This window comes from Pteropus medius, unplaced genomic scaffold (assembly GCF_902729225.1).
Source record: "Pteropus medius unplaced genomic scaffold, Ma_sr-lr_union100, whole genome shotgun sequence".
Lineage (NCBI taxonomy): Eukaryota > Metazoa > Chordata > Mammalia > Chiroptera > Pteropodidae > Pteropus > Pteropus medius.
Genome location: NW_024350319.1, coordinates 24,411,965 through 24,430,177, shown reverse-complemented (window position 1 = coordinate 24,430,177; position 18,213 = coordinate 24,411,965). Strand labels below are relative to the sequence as shown.

General features: G+C 39.7%; 1 protein-coding gene across 1 annotated transcript; it reads left to right on the top strand.

Annotated features, from left to right (window-relative positions):
* The first annotated feature begins 650 nt into the window (after positions 1–650).
* PHLDA1 (pleckstrin homology like domain family A member 1) lies at positions 651–16,149 on the top strand. The gene is made up of 2 exons (XM_039838882.1): positions 651–13,709; positions 14,142–16,149. The coding sequence occupies exon 1, from the start codon at positions 12,559–12,561 to the stop codon at positions 13,681–13,683; it is 1,125 nt and encodes a 374-aa protein (XP_039694816.1). The 5' UTR covers positions 651–12,558; the 3' UTR covers positions 13,684–13,709; positions 14,142–16,149.
* The last annotated feature ends 2,064 nt before the right edge of the window (positions 16,150–18,213 follow it).

Genomic DNA, 18,213 nt, shown 5'->3' with positions numbered 1-18,213 from the left:
TAGGTTCATTTTTAGAGATAATAGAGCTTCCGTTTTGAAATTTTAATATGAAGGTCTTGGAACATGGACACATTTTGTTATTTGCATAGTACTATCCATTCTGTTTCTGAGATTTTAATTAACTACTGGAAATCCTTAACCGACTGCAATAGTTTGTAGGGGGAAAAAATGCCATGAAAGCACCTTATGTTTTTCCTCTTAGTTTTTGAATGATTTTGGTTGCTTTGATTAGACATTCTGTGCTGATTTTTTTGTGTGTGTGTGCCCATAGCTCATTTGAACACAGCTGAACTTAAAAAAAAATTTTTAATCTAAACATAGGATCCCATTTTTAATGAACTTAAAAGTAGCAAAACCACTGTTTTTTTAAATTTGTTTGGGTTTTTTTTATTCCTCTAGGAAATAGCTATTGCCAAAGTGAAGGAGTAGATACTATTTTGTCTTGTTATATAAGGGTAATGTGGTTGCAGAGGAATTGTTCTCTTAATAAAGTTGGAGTTTTAAGAGATATCAGTGTTCATCTGTGCCATTTCTCCATTCTGAAATGGTTCTATTCCATTCTAGAAATTTAAAATATGTAATTTGAAATCCTTAATAAAATTTGCATTTAATTTTATAAAATGTACTCGTGATATTTTGGGTGGTTTTTTAATTTAAAAAGTGACTATACTTTTTTGGAAGAACAGAGTAGAGATGCTTAGAGTAGGCTATTCTGTGGTTAGTCCACAGTGGCCCATAAATTTGAATAATTTCAAGTTGCGAGCAACCTCCCAAGCCCTGCGAAATGAAGTTTGTTGTTGGAAGACTAGAAAGGAAGGAATTCCGCAGTTCTGCAGATTTTATTCTGTTAGCTATAGCCATTTTGAGACACTTAAAATTTTGTCTTTCCATTACATTTTCTGTTTATAGTTTTCTCTAGCCCAGGCACTGGCTACCAGGAAGTTCTCATTTTTTCCCTTCAGAAATTATAAAATCCAATATGATCACCTACAAATAATTTGAAAATATTTTTTAACATTTTATGGTCATTCAAATATGATAAGCAGAGAACAACAGATCCATAAATTGATTAGTTTTTAGTTCTTTAAATTGATTAGATTGGATGTCTGCAAGTTAAGTTTATGTAATTTCTCAGAATTATTTTACCTAGTTCACCAAAGCAGTATTTGTGACAAAAATTACTTGTGTGGAATTGGTTTGGAGTAGTACTTAAGAAAAAATGGGATTCTACCTCTATTTCCTTTTTAGCTCATTTAATAACAGATAAACCTGAAAAGGAGACAGTAGCTTTGATAGAAATGTTTTCATTCTGTGGATAGGTTAATAACATTGATTAGTAAATGATGTCCCCTAAAATAACTGAATTAACTTTATATTACTGCTCCTTGTAAGACAGTATGAATTTGTGGGTTTATCTGAGTCGTAGGCCATTCCCATTTTTAAAAATAAATACAAAACTTTGAATTATTTGTGAAAACCTCATACCATGCAGAAATATTAAACTAATATTCAAATATTCTTTGGATGCTTGGTTTCAGGGCTTGGTTTAGAATTTGAGTCCATTATTTAGGTTAGTCTTATAAAAATTTAAGCCTTTAATTTTTTGACTGTTTAAATAAAGCCAGATGTTATTTTAAATGTACAGATTAGATGGATAGCTTAGAAAGAAGCATACATTCTTTATAGGAATCTTAGAAAGGAAAAATTATATGCCAATTTATTTTTTAAACTGCACTGTATATATATTCAGTAATTGTAAACTGGATTTTGTTTTAAAAATGTTCATAATTTAGGTAATTTGCTACTTAAAGCACTAAGTCTAATAGCTAAAAATGTGAATGATAACTGAGATTAACTTATAGCTGTATAGTGATTTTGTATACTGACTTAAAAATTCAGATATTAAAACTATAACTTTGATAAAAAGCCAAGTTCTTGGACTGATTAAGAACAACTTACTTGACTTCAGAGAAATGAAAACATCTTTGTTGTATTGTGAAATTACTTAAGGTTAAGTGTTTATCCATGAGAAAATTGATGTATTTAGTTAATTATATTGTCAAAAAATACAATGTGCTTTGTATCTTGTGTTTCTTCCATTTGACATACTGTACTTTTAGGTTTTTCAGTTTAAAAATTAAGGTTTTAACTAATTTTAAGTATAAAATAAATGAAACTGAGTATAACAATTTAGAAATAATAAATTGCCAGCAGGAAATAAGTCTTTAATCCATTTGTTTAATTTTGATACTCAGCATAAATTATTGCTTAAAATCGGTGCTTTTCAGTTCATATATTTTCAGCATAAAAGCAAGAAGGACGAACTGGGGATAATTGATCCAAAATACAAATGCCAGAAGTTGACATCTCAGTAAGAGTTAACGGTATTAATATTAATAATTTTGCAAGTCATAATGAAATTAATCAGTTGTGGCTCTGAACTTTTCATGGAGTGGTAAAATGGTTTCTGCCAGAATATGCATTGTGTGTGAGAGCTTTTAGTGAGAATTTCAAGGATAAGTAGTGAGGGATGGAGCCTATGAGCAGAAAGCAGTTCAGGTGAAGATACTGGAGGAAATAAATGAAGGTCCTTAAGTAGGAAATTCAGGGTATTGAAAGACTGGATGGAGAGATACAAGGGGCCATGCCATGAAAGACAGCCTTAGAAATCCTTTTAAAGGGTTTAAAACTCTGAAAACCACTGTTCAGGGTATTTCAAGTGAAGATGACCTTGCCATGAAGATAATTTTTAAACTAAGATATGATAAGACTATTGAGAGTCAGCCACTTGAAGGTAAGAACATACATGCTGGAGGCCTCAGGACTAGAGACTAGTTCTAAAGTAGCCTACCTTGTCAAGAATAAGAGGTGAATTTCCTTTTTAAAAAAATAATGGATTCAGGGTTACCTATGATGAATCCTCTTAAAGTCAAGTTCCAGAGTTCTTTTGCGGGGGGAGTGCTTTATCGATGTTTCAGCTTTTCTCTAACAGGAATAATAGTTGAAAGAATCCCTGTATATTTTTAAATCATTTGTTGATTTATATTCTTATGCATAACAGTATTTTAAAATCTTTGACAAGGTTGCGGGCATTATGCCCTTTACATTCTAAATGCTGTTTTCTCACTACAAAGACATTCTTGTAGAGAATTTTACTATGCAATCACAATTCATTTTGATGCTTAAATCATTCCAGATTTGACCAGTGGTATCCTTATGAAGTTCCTATGCACTTGTGTTGTGTCTTATGTCATTTGAGCACGTAACTGTAGTTCAGCTGAAAAAGACTTGGGGGGCGGGGATCTCATCTTAGGCTTTTCCTCTAAGGATCCCAGGGTTTTTTAATGGGGAATGGTATTTAGAAACCAAGTCTGAGTGTTGGGTATGCTTATTTCTGGGATGTCCTTGTTTCTAGGTCTTATCAGGCGACAGGAAGTACATCCAAAATGACATACAGTGAAGTACTTCACAGTTTATCCAACATAATAGGATTCCAAGCCTTACCCTAGTCCATATTGGTAATTACCTTCACATAGGTGGAGTTAGTAGCTGATCCAATTGGGAATCGTAGGCAAGGTTGCTCTACAGGAATAAAAAAATGAATAAAAAATAGAAAAGATCTAAATTTAGACTAAAACTTTGTAACCCGTAAATGACTAAACATTTTTAATATAGGAATTAAATGATTTATATACTGGGTAGTAGAATGCTTAAACATAGGCTTTGGAGTCTGTCTAACACTTGTTCTTTCAGGCTTAATGTTTTACTATGACATTCTCCAAAACACCAAATCGTAATTAGCCCATCCTATACATCCCAAACATCTACCTGGATGGACAGTCTAGGGGTGGACAATGAGACAGGTGTTTTGAGAGCAGATGTGATTTTAGGCTTGGATTAGGCCCATTGATGTTTCAAAAGTAGAAGCTGAATCTGTTGTCTGCTGTTCAGTTGGTTTGGTGAGTAGACCTAGAACCTTTGGAGCATCTTCGACATAAACAACCCAGCCCGTGTAACCTCTCTTTGCACTGTTTCAGCCCTGCTTGGCTGCCTTTTCTTTCATTTCCTGCCATATGTGCATATATCTTATTGATTCAAAATAGAGTCACCTTTTTATTGAATTAATACTCTGGTTCTTCATTTCTGAACTGAAGTACTCTAGAAGTGCATGCTATTGGATATCCTGATTTTCAGTATTGGGCTTGGAAGATGGTAGGTATACAGCAAATTTTTGTGTACATAGATTTCTTAGGATTCATCTGGACTCCTTCCAGTCTACCACCCATGATACTATGGGACCTTGTAACAAGTTACGTGATTGCTCCTCAGTAGTTGAATCTTAAGTCAACCAAGATAGTCCAAGATCCTTTGTAATTATCACAGTCCTACATACTTGAGTCATTTATATTGAGAAAACCAATAAAACAAAGCTGGACTGTGTATTGTTCTGTAAACTCAGTGGGACTATTAGAACGTGGAGAGTATTATCAGTGGTTGTAGCAGATACCCAGTACCACATGACAGAACCACTGCCAAAACTTAAAACATTGACAAGATTTCCTTTGCCGACTGCTTGGATAGTTCATTTTTGCTCTGCTGAACAGCAGGGGCAGCTTTTGAAGGAGAGGGAATGAAATCATCTGAAGGCTCTTCATGTACAGATGGTTGATACTAGATGAGACTTCAACTGGGACGTGGCCAGAACTCTAGACGTTGCCTCACAGGAGAGTGGTTGGTTCCCAAAAGTTAGGTAAATGAATCTCTTTTATGACCTACACTGGAAAGTCGACTCTTCTGTACTCTATTCATTAGAGTCAGCCACAAACCCACCAATGCGAGGGGACTGCATCTTGCTGGAGGAATGATGGCAAATGGCAGGTATAAAATAACCATTAGGTATAGATTTCTAAGGGTTCAGAGGAAAACTACATTGTTATATACTGTTAGCAGTGGAGTTCAGAGGAAAACTACATTGCTATACTGTTAGCATTTAAAATGGGTGGGACTTTTGCTTTTATAGCATTATAAGTCAACATTTCGAAACCATGTATTTAACCACTTAAGATAATAGAAATAATCCTTAATACTTGTTTGAGGATGGTAATTATATGTAAGGATAGAAGTTGATTGGTGTTGGAACCAGTATTTCTTTGGCCTCTGAGAGACCCCTGCACTGGCTTCCTGCACATATTCCTGTGTGCACAAGTGGTTAAACACTTTAAGCTACAGATATCAGAATATCAACTTTAGAGACCAGAGTTAATCTGGACTTAATTTTATAGTTATCAGAGGTTTCCAACCCCTGGTTTGCTGTCCTGGGCATGGCATATGGCTTACACATTGTTAAAGTTGCTTTAGTGTTTGAAATGGTTGCTGCAGCTCGACCATTATATCCAGGTTCTAGGCAATATGTGGGGCGGAAGGAGGCCAAAGACTCCTGGCACCTCAACTGTCTTTAAAGAAGAGGCTATGATTTGTTCTTAGAACACCCAAGAGGCTGGTAAATGTAGATCTGGACATCTAGAGCCGAAGCTGAGTTTGTTAAGAATTGGAGAATGGAGGTTGAGATTACAGTCACATTGGCCACATACACTGAAGAGACAGATTTATGAAAGGATTATTTGATTGTAGATTTCCTGGAACACATGAGGCAAATAACTGCATTTCAAAAATAAGTAAATGAGCCCCAGAAAGGTAATTGAGTACACCCCCAAGGGATGCGTTCTGACAAGTCCTAAGTCTTCAAGAGTTCTCACTTTATGTTGCATAATACCTTTCCTAGAACCATCCATACACAAATGAGGTTGAGACAATGACTTAAAAATGTAAATAGAATCTCATTAGAAACGAGTTTCTGACCTGTGAAGGGATGCTAATAGTTATTCAAATAATAATGATTTACTTAAGTCAGGTAGTTATGAAATTGTGTAGCAATTTTGTTGCCTTTAAAATGGATATTGGCTGCTTCTGATGGGTTTAGCGGCAATGTGGAAGCTTGCCATAAAAAGATTCCCTGGGTTTCTGTCTGGTAAAAACATCCCTTTACCTTTCTGGGCCTGGCTACCCTACAGAATTGTCTCATTTCATCCCTTTTACTCTTTGGTCCTACCTGTGATGCAGTTTCCACCAGTTCTTAGTCTGCAAGCCTAAGTTGTTCTACAGTAAACTTTCCATTTACAGCACCCAAGCAAATTTATCATACTATATCTATTTTCATCTTCTAATTTTTGGAAAGAATTAATTTATACTAATTGCTTTTACTTCCTCAGTAACACCTAAAAAAGGTCTTTGCTCATTTACTGAATTTTTTTTTTTTTTTACAGATGTCAATATCAAATTGAATAGTCTCCTCTTAGACTATGTGCTATGATATAATCGAACACTACCAAAAAGAGTTGTCTTTGGAATCTATTCCCTTAAATAGAGAGGTTTGCCCAAGTGGCTAGCCATCAGATATTTGAGTTGCAAAGAACAGGAGCATTTACTTAGTTTGAGTAGAAGAGGACTTAGGAAAGGGTATTGGGTGCTTTGGGGCTCTCAATGGAGGGCAGAGGCTTGGATGTTATTCAGCCACGGCAATGGCTCAAACTAAAAAGTTCACCAGTGCTTCCACTGTCAGTCACTGTAGAATACCTGATGTTTCTCTACTGGCACCCCTGAAGATCCAGAAGTCAGAGTATCAATACTCGAGTAGTAGCAGTTTTGTGACATCATAGGATTGATTCTTCTAGGTCTCCTTCACTGGGCTACCTTTCCTTGTTCAAAGGTGCTATCTCCTATGTGCTGAACTTATGGCAAAAAGAACTCTGCTCCATTTTATCCACTCATTATTCATTTGTCACTTCAAAGCTAATATTACCCTGACATGTATCTAATGCATCACCAGACTCTCTTGGACCCAGTTACTTGTTGAACGTCTTCAATAAAATCTATGCAGACTGCCTGCCCTGTTTCGAATAATAGCAATGTATTTCCAGCCAGAACTAGCATTTAGTCTCCTTTGGTTTAAGTGCTGTCGATCAGTCGATCAGCACTTACTCAGCCATCTCCTGTTGTCATCCATTGCACTATTAGGTACAATGACGAAAACATTGTCATCCAAGATATTAACTAATCAAATTGGAAGTAGGGAAATATGATTAGGAACGAATTAGCCAAAAGAAATCTAAGAGGTGGGATTTGAACTGGTCTCTTGAATGGTTACAGAGGATTTGGGAAAACACGGCACAAGTAGATAGTGGAGCTCACCGTGTTGAGTGGAAGAAGTGTAAATTGTAAAGGTAAGTAAGACTTGCTCTGTGGAGGGTTTTCCATACCGAGGTGAAGAATTAGAATATTCTTATATACAATAGGAGGTAATTGAAAGTTTTCTATCATGTTCTAGGACAAGAACTGATAGCAATGCAGCATATAGAATAATATGAATTCAATTGGTTGGGCTATTACAAGAGCATGGATGAGAGAAATGAGGACCTGAATTAGGCTAATGGCAGAATAGGACCCAGCTGATTGATTGCTTGATCTACAAATGGGCTGTAATAACAGTTTAAAAACCTTTGAATAGATCACCTTTTACTTAACTGACTTGCTCTAAGCTGTGTTATACAAATTGATCACTAGGAGGCATCAGTTCATCAACTAGTAATGGAAAAAGGAAGGCAGCCAGGCCAACACACCTAAGAAATCTGGATACTTATGTATTCAATTGAAGAGAGTTAATATTTAACCTTTACAACTATGTATTTTGGAAGATAGAATCTGTAAGATGGATTTTTACTGAATAGTATTTTAAAATGAAGAAATGTATGGCTAAGAAGTCTAAATTGCAGTCTGAATGTGAGCATTTATATACTAATAAGGGTAACCTGACATTTTCAAAAATTATTTGGCTTTTAATTATTTCTTGAAAGACGCTCGAACTTTATCCAAATTTTTAATAATATAATCATTGTCATGAGTTTTTACTGTAAATTGAGAATTGGGATGTTTATAGATTTAAGATACTATGTTTTTGTAATTGAGGTATACATGAAAGTAAACAATAACTTTCCAAGTTCTGTTAAATCAAATGTCTTTAAGCCAGTATAGGTTAATGGACTTCTAAGAAGTATCTGGCCATTTAACTACTCAGTAAGAGAAACTGCTACCGATTAAGTTCCATTACTGTGTTCCTCATCCTTTGATTACTCCTAGTTGAAACCATCAGGATGACAGTTTATATAAATACCTCTCAATATTAAAATGCATGTTGCTTTGAAAAGTAAGACTTAGATAGCATCTGTAGAATAAATAGCATTTAAGATTCAAAAAGAAGCCTAATGTGTAGTATAGATTAAAAATACATACATACCAAATATGTATTGGAATGGCAAGTTTTGGAAGTTTCTTCATAGTCTTGTTACAGTTTGAAAAAATTTTAAAGTGGAAGACATTATGAAAAATCTGTCAAAAACATTTAAAGACATTGTTTTTCTTTATATGACAGGGCCTTCCGTTTCAATTTAAAATTTCTACATATGTTGAATGCTTACTATGTACCAAGAATCATAATAGGTGAGCAGGATACTTCAAAACAATGATCTTTGTCCTCTTACATTCTATAGGAAAGGAAAGAGAAATAAGCATTAGGAATAATAATGTTACTTAGTAGTATGTTAGGTAATACATGTTATGGGGAAAATTAAGGGGAATTGGGTGGTTGCAGTTTTTAGAGTAGCTAGGGTAGGCCTCATTGAGTGCACATTTGAGCAAAGACTTGACTGCCGTGTTGAAAATAGATTATAAGACAACAAGGTTAGAATCAAGGAACCAAGTTAGGAGGCCATTACAATAATTCAGGGGAAAGATGATGGTGATATGGATCATGGTGGTAAAGAAAGAAGTAGAGAGAAATTGATGGAATATAGATGTAGTTTGAAGGCTTAACCGATGGGATTTCTTGAATCAATTTGTGGGTTAGGTATCACGAAAAATGAGGGAAGGATTACTGCAAGGCAGGCATGCTTCTAAACATCTGTAGTCCTGGGACGAGTACAATGGAGACACCAATGGTTAAATATTTAAAAGTTCTGTTACGTGAAAAGACATCCAGTGCTCCTATCTTGACAGATATACTTTCATAAGTACCTGGAGGGCCAAGTTTGAATTTTCAGATTCTTAAATTCCAGTGCCAGAGCTGATCTTCAGTCCATGTCCCACCTTCCTCCTCTTCCCATCTCTAACTTTGAATTGTATGGCAAGGGGTCTCCTTCGCATTGTGTGGACAACTAAGACTGTATCTTCAAAGTTTTCCCTCATCACATATCAGTGCATGCACTGGTGGTATAATGCATACCCTGGAACAATCAAGGCCATTTAGGCCAGGGTATTTAGAATTCTGAGTACCTATAGTCCAGAATTAAATGTCATTTTGATTCTTCTAAAGCTCAGCGCTCTGGATAAGGTAAGGGCCTCTTTTGGCTTGTTCTAAGGGCACTACTGCTCCAAGGTTTTAACCTGAACAACTGTCAGATGGAATTCCCATCATCTGAGAAGGGGGATGCAGGTAGAGATCAATCGGGGTGAGGAGGTAAGCTTGGGAGGGCATATGTCAGTTCCTTATTAGATTCCCAAACAGGAGTTAGAGAAGGGTGAAAGGAAAATGTTTAATTTGCAGTAATACTGGCCTAGAATATATCAAGCAAGACCGAAGGCTGTTTTTCACCACAGCCATTCTAAACATCTAAAGCTGTTTTAAAAACCATGAACTTTAAGTGACTCCAGACCCTTATTGAACCAATTCCATCCAGAAGTTTGTTTTATTCCATCATATATAAACCTATGGACTCCATCCTATCAGAGTGCTATTTTTCAAAATTTTTTTTTATTAGCAAAAGTTCTATGAACCCTGCTTTCTATCCCCTCAGACTTTTTCCTCTAGTGAACTACCTACCCAGTGAATATCTTCACTAGTATGTGTTCCCTTGCCCTATGTGTTAGTATTATATTTTTTATCTTTGGTACTCTTTGTTATATTCTTTGGCAACAAGCAGTTGGATGTATGTATTTTGGAGTCTTTGGCATATAGATGTTATTGAAAATTATGAGACTGGATGTGATCTACAAGGGAGTGAGTGTAGATAAATAAGAGAATCAAAGACCAAACTCTGGGGCACTCTAGAGTATTAAAAGATTGAGGGGGAGAGGAGCAACCTGTAGAGGAGACTGAGACAGTGACGGAGGGAGTAGAAGGAAAACTAAGGGTAATGTCCCTCAAACCAAGGGAAGAACTGTGCTGAAAGGAGAAAATGATCAACTGTGTCAGATGCTGCTCATAGTCAACCGATGCAGCCAATTGTAAGACACAATTTGAATTTGCCATTTCAAATTTGTTTACTAAAGCAATAATTTTGTTAGCTAGCTTTCTAAACTTTAGTCACTTTTAAGTGACATTTGTAGATTTTCATTATATCTGCAGCTGAACTTCTGGTGTTTCTTTGGAAACAGCTTTTTTCTGTAATTCATTTTTTTGTATGTGAATTTATCTCATTGCTAACGACTATTTTTGTGAGTTGGTGGTGACTGGTGAAATAAATTACCATCAGAGTTGTCACCAATCTACGAGATTCCCATACTGCTGAGATTTCTAATAATCAATGCACTGTGGTCAGAGAGCACATCGTAGACTGACTTCTGAGCTGGTGGTCATGAAGGCACTAAGTCGTAAAATACCCAACTAGAAATTCTGAGTTTTAAATTCTCTAGTTATAATAAGTGCTTTTGAAAATCATGCTTGTTGTTCAGACATTTTGAAGGAATTTAGATAGAATGCATTTATTGCACCTGGATAAACTACAGATTAGATAACGCTTTATTGTTTCTCCTAAAAAAATGGCTTGAGTTTCCAGATTACATCTTATATTTACCCAGTCAGGTTGTATTGCATCATTTTCTCACATGAAATGTCTTCCCCAACTACACCTGCCATCAGGAACTCTGAATTACAAACTTGAAATATTCTTTCCAAATGAGCTGAAGAATGGCATTCTGTTAAAAAGATGAACAGCTGGTCATGTAGAAATTCTCTGGAATGCTCACTTGTCCTACAAAGGCAAGGGAAGAACTAAGATGTTAGGCGTGGTGTTTGTTATTGGTACACAGAATTGCTCTTTTTTTACATAATTTTACTAGAAATCTTCATGTAATTTTAATAACTGCCTTTTTTCCTTAAAAGACTGCTAATTCATTAACAATATGAAGGCCTTGAGAGCCAGCCAAGTGTATTTCAGTAGGATTAACTTTTCTTAGCATGACACAAAGCATTTTACTCTTGCTTTGCTCTCCACGCTCATCGCTCACTTCTACTCCTAATGAGTTCTTTGTTCCAGCCATACGAAACTAGCAGATGAGTTAAGCTCTCCCTTCTTCCTTCTTGGGCACAAGCAGAAGCCTTTCCTTTTACCTTGGCCAACTCTGACTTGTCCACCACTGGTTCACTTCTTTGTGTGATTCTTCTTTATATCCTCAGGGGAGTTGAGGGTCTCTGTTTACAATGGATGACTTTCCCCACCAAGAGGTTTAGTTTCGGTTTATGTTCTCTGCTTTGTTTTCCGGAATTTCTACAGAAATTGAATGTGAGTAGGAATCAGGGGCGAGTACAGCGTTACCTTCCCCAGGTCACAGATAAATAAGATTACAAAACAGAGATCTGGCCCGTTAGGAGTTTGCAAAGAAAGGGACCCGCAGACCTGCCATTTGAAGAGCTTAGCTGTGCCTTGAAGTGTGGGATCTTTCAGCACGGGACATTCCCCAGATTTGTCGTTGGGATTCAATTACTGTTGTGAGATGTTGCAGACTGTACGGATGAGTCAAGAAAGAAGCCGGAGAGCTTGTGTCCTGGGTGAAGATGGGCTAGTGCCTGCGCTGCCGGTCGAGAAAAGGACGGCAAGATGCCGTCTGAAATGGTTCCACCTTCCCTTACCCCTCCTAAACGGGGCAGATGGCAGCACTATTGCTTTAACAACAATTCTCTGTTCCAAGAAGACCTAGTTAATGACCGTGAGCGAATGTGAATGTAAAGACAGCGTACCCTCTCGGCCTTTGTGCACTGAGATGTTTACGAAGGAAAGCACACTTCCGTGGGACTCTGCGGCTCGCCAGCCACATTCCCAGGCTCCTTGCTCGCTCAGGCCTGGACACTGGCTCTGAGGGCTCCCCGCGCGAGTCCCCAGGGCTGGTTCCCGAGGGCAGAGAGACAACTTGGCGTTCCAGGCACAGCCTGGTACCCGTACCCGCCGCGCAGCCCCATCTTCATAAGTGAGGCTGTTAGCGGACAGCCGCGCCGCCTGGAGAGAGGAGGGACGGTGGGGATGGCCTCTCAGCGCCCTCCGGGCGTCGGCATGTGTTGCCGGGCGGCTGGGGTGCTCTCGGCTGTCGCCGGTGGCGGAGAAGAGGAGTTTCCGGGGCTCGGATCCCTGCAGCCATCCCGGGAAGGAGTGCGGAAGCGAGTGGGCGGTGAGAGGCGGAGCAAAGGGACGCGGGGGGCGTGGACGCGGCCGGCTTTGGAAAGGCCCCAAGTTAATGAGGCGTGCGCTGGCGGCAGAGCGCCTTTCGGAGCTGGGCTTTCCCCCGCGGTGCGGGCGCCGGGAGCCGCCTTTTCCGCTGGGTGTCACTCGGGGGTGGGGAGGATGGCCCATTCAAAAGCGCCGCGAGGCAACCCGGCCAGTGCCCTTCAGTAAGCGCTCGCAAGAGGACGGCAGAGGCCGGGCGGCTCGCAGTTCTGGGACCTTGTGGCGCGTCAGGACGCGGCTGCCCCTTTGCCGGGACCCCGAGCCTCTCTGCTTCCTTCGTGTTAGCCTCCTCTGCGCGCTCCGGGCAGGCGGCCGCGGGAGCCGCTGGGGCGAGGACGGCGCGCGACTGCTGCTGCTGCCCCCGGCCCGGGCGGCTGGAAGTGGAGAGGCCGAGCCAAGCGGCGGCCCCCTCTATGCCGGTAGGATGTTGGAGAGCAGTGGCTGCAAGGCGCTGAAGGAGGGTGTGTTGGAGAAGCGAAGCGACGGGTTGCTGCAGCTCTGGAAGAAAAAGTGCTGCATCCTCACTGAAGAGGGGCTGCTGCTCATCCCGCCCAAGCAGCTGCAACACCAGCAGCAGCAGCAGCCACAGCCCGGGCAGGGGCCGGCTGAGCTGTCCCAACCCGGAGGCCCCGCTGTAGCCAGCCTCGAGCCACCGGTCAAGCTCAAGGAATTGCACTTTTCTAACATGAAGACCGTGGACTGTGTGGAGCGCAAGGGCAAGTATATGTACTTCACTGTGGTGATGGCCGAGGGCAAAGAGATCGACTTTCGGTGCCCGCAGGACCAGGGCTGGAACGCCGAGATCACGCTGCAGATGGTGCAGTACAAGAATCGCCAAGCGATCCTGGCGGTCAAGTCCACGCGGCAGAAGCAGCAGCACCTGGTTCAGCAGCAGCCCCCGCAGCCGCAGCTTCAGCCCCAGCCCCAGCCCCAGCCCCAACCCCAGCCTCAATCCCAGCCTCAGCCCCAACCCAGCCCCAGCCCCAGCCCAGCCCAGCAGCTCCACCCGTATCCACACTCGCACTCGCATCCGCACCCGCACCCGCATCCTCATCAACTACCGCACCCGCACCAACAACCGCTCTCGCAGCCGCACGGCCACCGGCTTCTCCGCAGCACCTCCAACTCTGCCTGAAGGGGGCAGCACCCGGGCCAGACAAGGTAAGGTCCTGGCAATTCCGGCTACCAAGGGCCGTTCGGAGGAGTGGGTCTCTGGGGTGTTAGGAGCAGTAGGAAGCGTGTTCATGAGTTTGGGCTCTAGGGTGGAAAAATTATTAGTCATTCCAAGTTTCTAGGGAGGTGGAAAGAAGGGAAACAGCTGGGGCCAGGAGACGGCCGGGCAGAGAGGACAGGGTGGGGACTCTTCTTCCAGGCAGGGAGGCCTCGCGGACCGCCTCCCCGCCCACTCTAACCCGCATTCAGTAGTGCGCATCCCAGCGAAGCTCTTACTCTCTCCGTGTCACAAGCGCCACTCAACTGTGTCTGAGCACTTGAGGGAGCGACCCCGGTGTCTTTACGAGCACACTTTGTCCGCCGCACTGGGTCTTGGAGGATTCTGAGCCACCTACTTCATTCCCTGTCATTTCTTTCCAGGTTTTGAGGACTTGAGGAAGTGGGACAAGCACCTTTCTATTGTCTTCACTTGGATCGAAAACAAAACAGTCTCCCCGCCCCGCACCAGATCAAGTAGCTTGGACATCACCCGACTGATAACTTGCGATTCCTCTTAGTTTTCTGCATACTCTTCATCACAATGCAGGAAACGATTTTGAGTCCAGAAGGCTTTATTTATGAACCTTTGAAAGGATCTTCCAGTATGGTGGACCTTCTAGGAGCGATGATGTACTGTAATTTTATTTTAATGTATTTTGATTTATGATTATTTATTGGTTTTTTAAAAAAATACTTGTTCAAAGACATTTCTGAATGCAGGCCGTTTTCCAAAAAGGAAACTTTGTTTTCAAAACCTTATTCCCTAGTAAATTCTAATCTTGGAAAAGAGTAAAAAAAGCGGTGGAGAGGAAAACAAGAATTCATTCATTCATTGATTCATTATTCCTAGGGCATTTTCAGAACATCTGAAACTTTAATTGTTATCCCAGGTGGTTGAAATTAAACTCTGTGATATGTTTTTTTGAGTTTTTTTTTTTTTCCTTAGACATATTTCGTGTAGAATAGAAGTTTAAAGAAGCTAAATGTTCAGAATTGTGTAACTGTGAAAATCTAATTGTTCTTCTGAAAGGAAATCAGTAGTAATGTTACCTAATTCAAAATATTTAAAACATAACCCAACTGTTGGCAGAGGGATCTTATCTGGCATTTGTGGTAGGCCTGCATTTGTTGTAGGAAAAGCCTTGCTTATGTTATCTGTGTGTGAAGGCTTTAATTAGGAGAGTTCTATGATTTCTGAGTATGAACGCAGTAGGTGTTTTGTTTCAAAAAACATAGTGGGGGTAAAGGGAATCATTTGACTTGTTTGAGAGAACATTTGTGCTCTGTTCACACTAGAGGTTACCCTTCTCCAAGGCCTTTGCACACTTTACTTGAACCATATTTTCTTACATTACTCTAGAAGCATACTCTAGAATCTTAGAGTTTAAAAATACAGTTTATAAATATTTCAAAGGACTAGGAGTTATCATTTTTTATTTCCATACTGAAAATAATGCTGATCAGAGAAACCGAATGTTTTGCTTTTTATTGTTCTGTGAGAAATTGTGGGTTATATGTTTTGTTGTTAGGTTAGCTAAACTCAGAAAATGAAGAAGGACTGGATAAACACTGGATTTTCAGTAAGAAAACAACTCCAGTTTTGTTTTAGCAGCCACTTGTTCAGGAGGGGTGGGGAGGGGAGGATGTGCTTTTAAAGGTAGAACAAACCCTCTTCTGTGTTAAAATGAAAAGGATGGTCAAAATCCACAAGGGCAGATGCTACTTCAGTTTAAAACTAGGCATAGATGATACCAAATCCTCTTGGGGCTGAAAATCACTTCCTATCTGCATGGCTTTACTAACAGGTCTCTGTCTTCCATTATCTTTTGTCCCACGAAATCTTGATCAAGATTTTTCCAGCATCCAAATTGGAATGGACAGTATCAGGCCACTGCTAAGTTATGTAGTCAAGAAATGAAAACAGAATTCGATGCTAGAGGTATCTTTATTCTCCCTCCATTTAGAAAGGAGTTTCATGGTCAAATTACTTTCTAGTGCAATATTTAAATGATGAAATTTTGAGATCATAACTCTAATTCAAAAAGTTGCAGGGAAAACTGAAAACTGGAGCAAATGGCAAGCAGAACTTAAGTGGACTCCCACTTCCAGTGGCTGTTTAAGTTATGGCTGTGAAAATAGGCTGCAAAGATTTAAAAACTTATGTATGTATAAATAAATATGATGGGCAGCTCAGAGAGCCAGATCTAAAGAGTCCTTAAGTCAGGTTTGGTTCAGCTTCTTTGGAACCACTGTGGTACCTTTCAGATAATGCCTCATTATACTGTAGTTTTAATGCATGTAAATCATATAATACCGATTAACTACAGCTTTTTTCCAGATAGAATGATTTTTCTTTCAAATTCTTGTGCTATTAAAAAAGTAAAATCCATACCAAGCACTTTTACAATTGATTCATGTAGGTGTTTAAAAGTCATTTGTATGTTGTTAACTTACATATAGGCTAGACAGTGCCATTAAAAAAAAATATGCTGGCTGCTGGAATTTTTATTTCCACAGTGGCTATGGTTCTTATTGGGGCTACCAGAATCACAGTCCCTTGTCTTGTCTTTCCACAGACTTCAGTCCTTGGTCTGTTGTGACATTTGTGTTGAGTCGACCTGGTTAGTGACTCTCTAGTCTGAATGCTTCTTAGCATTTAACTGACTGTGAAACCTCAGAAAAGAAAGGATTGGAGTAGGATGGTCTCTGTTGTTTGACACTTTGGAATTATTATAGTTTAATAATTTTTCCAGAACAAAAAAACAGTATGCTTAGCAAAGCCGAACAAAATACAAATAAAAGTCATTTAGTGTGTCAGTGGCTCTATTCTACCTGTAAGAAAATGATACAAACCACCTAAGGTATTACAAGGCCTGACAAATCACCTTCATGGAAAAAAGGTGAAAATACATCTTTCAACCCAAGAAAAGGAAGAAGGAAAGGGCAGGTCTAATAGTAAACCCATCCCTTAAATAAACATAAAATGTAAAAAGTTGGAAAATTATAAAAGGAATGTCCCATCTGGAAACTGAACTTTTGTTCTTGAACTTGTGTTGGCACCAAGCCTGGTACACAGTGAGCTCAATTACTATTTGTTGGGACAAATGAATGAAAGAAGGAAAAAATGTGTAACTCCCCAGCACACAGGAGGTAGTTTCTCTTGCCTCACACAGTACTTCCCTTACTCACTCTCATGTCATTCCCTGAGAACAACTAATACTGGGACAGGCTGCACAACATGGCGAAGCTCCTTAGGCATACTTGCTTAGCGGAAATCACAGATCTGCGTATGCCCTACGGGGAGTGCTGAGATCAGAAAGTAAGTGGTTATAAAGGGCCCTTTCAAAATGAACATTTCCCTCAGAGGAAGCTGCGATTCTCTCTCATCTTATAGAAATTGAACCAACTTTATGATTTCACTTACATTTTTTTTTTCCAATGGAGGTAAAAAAAAAAAATTCAACTCTTTGCTTAAAACAGTTCCCCTCACATGAAAACATTGTCAGGAAGTCCGCCTTAAATTGAAAGACCTGTTTTAACTCTTCTGCTCTTGTATACCAAACATTCTATTTCTCTTAAAGACTCCTCAGTTTCAATCTGACATTAAACAAGTTTGTTGCCAGTGTGGGAGTTCAAACACATCATTTGTTTTCTGTCCCCAGGAAAAATGACTTGGTTTTAGCTTAGCTCCACGTGTTTACAATGTCCTGTTCAATGGCAAGAAAAGGGGTCTAAGACTTGACTGAAACAGGGGTAATCCCATAGAATACCGAGCTTTGTAGGATGAGAATGGGCCTGTGAGCAATCATACTCTCTCTTTTTGTGAATATCAAACAAATTTGTTTCCGCTTTACCAATAAAATGCCCTCGGTAGAATAAAATTTAAATTTGGAAATTATAGAGCTTGATGTTAAATCCATCAGTGATTCTTTCAAGAGAAATATATACATTTACCTAAAGTAACCTAAGATGCATTAATAGTGGAATTGTGTTGGATGGGTTTTTAAGAACGACTTTCTAAAGTTTGGACACAGTTTGAAGGGTGACTTTTTGATGTGCAGTGTTGAACAGCTAATCTAGATTTACATAATATTGGATGACAAAGTGAACTGTGACTTTGTTGGCAAGACATCTGTCAAATGGAGTATAGGATCCATCACGATTTTCTTAGAAAGGGCATTATTGTCCAATGAAGAAAGCAAGACTCTGGGTCATTAGAAGCAACTGCACAAAAGCTAGAGAGATCTATTCCTACCTGCTCTGAAGCTGGCCTTCTGGTGATCAGCTGGATCGAGGGGAAGTAGACTTTAATAATAGGTGGTCCTTCCAGATCACTGTATTTATTTTGAGAAGAAAGATAAAACAATTGTCTGTTGCATTCCACTGTCAGCTTTCTTCTATAAGTTTCAGAATACGCAAATGTCAGCTTCTGAAAAACAAGTATCACCATGTA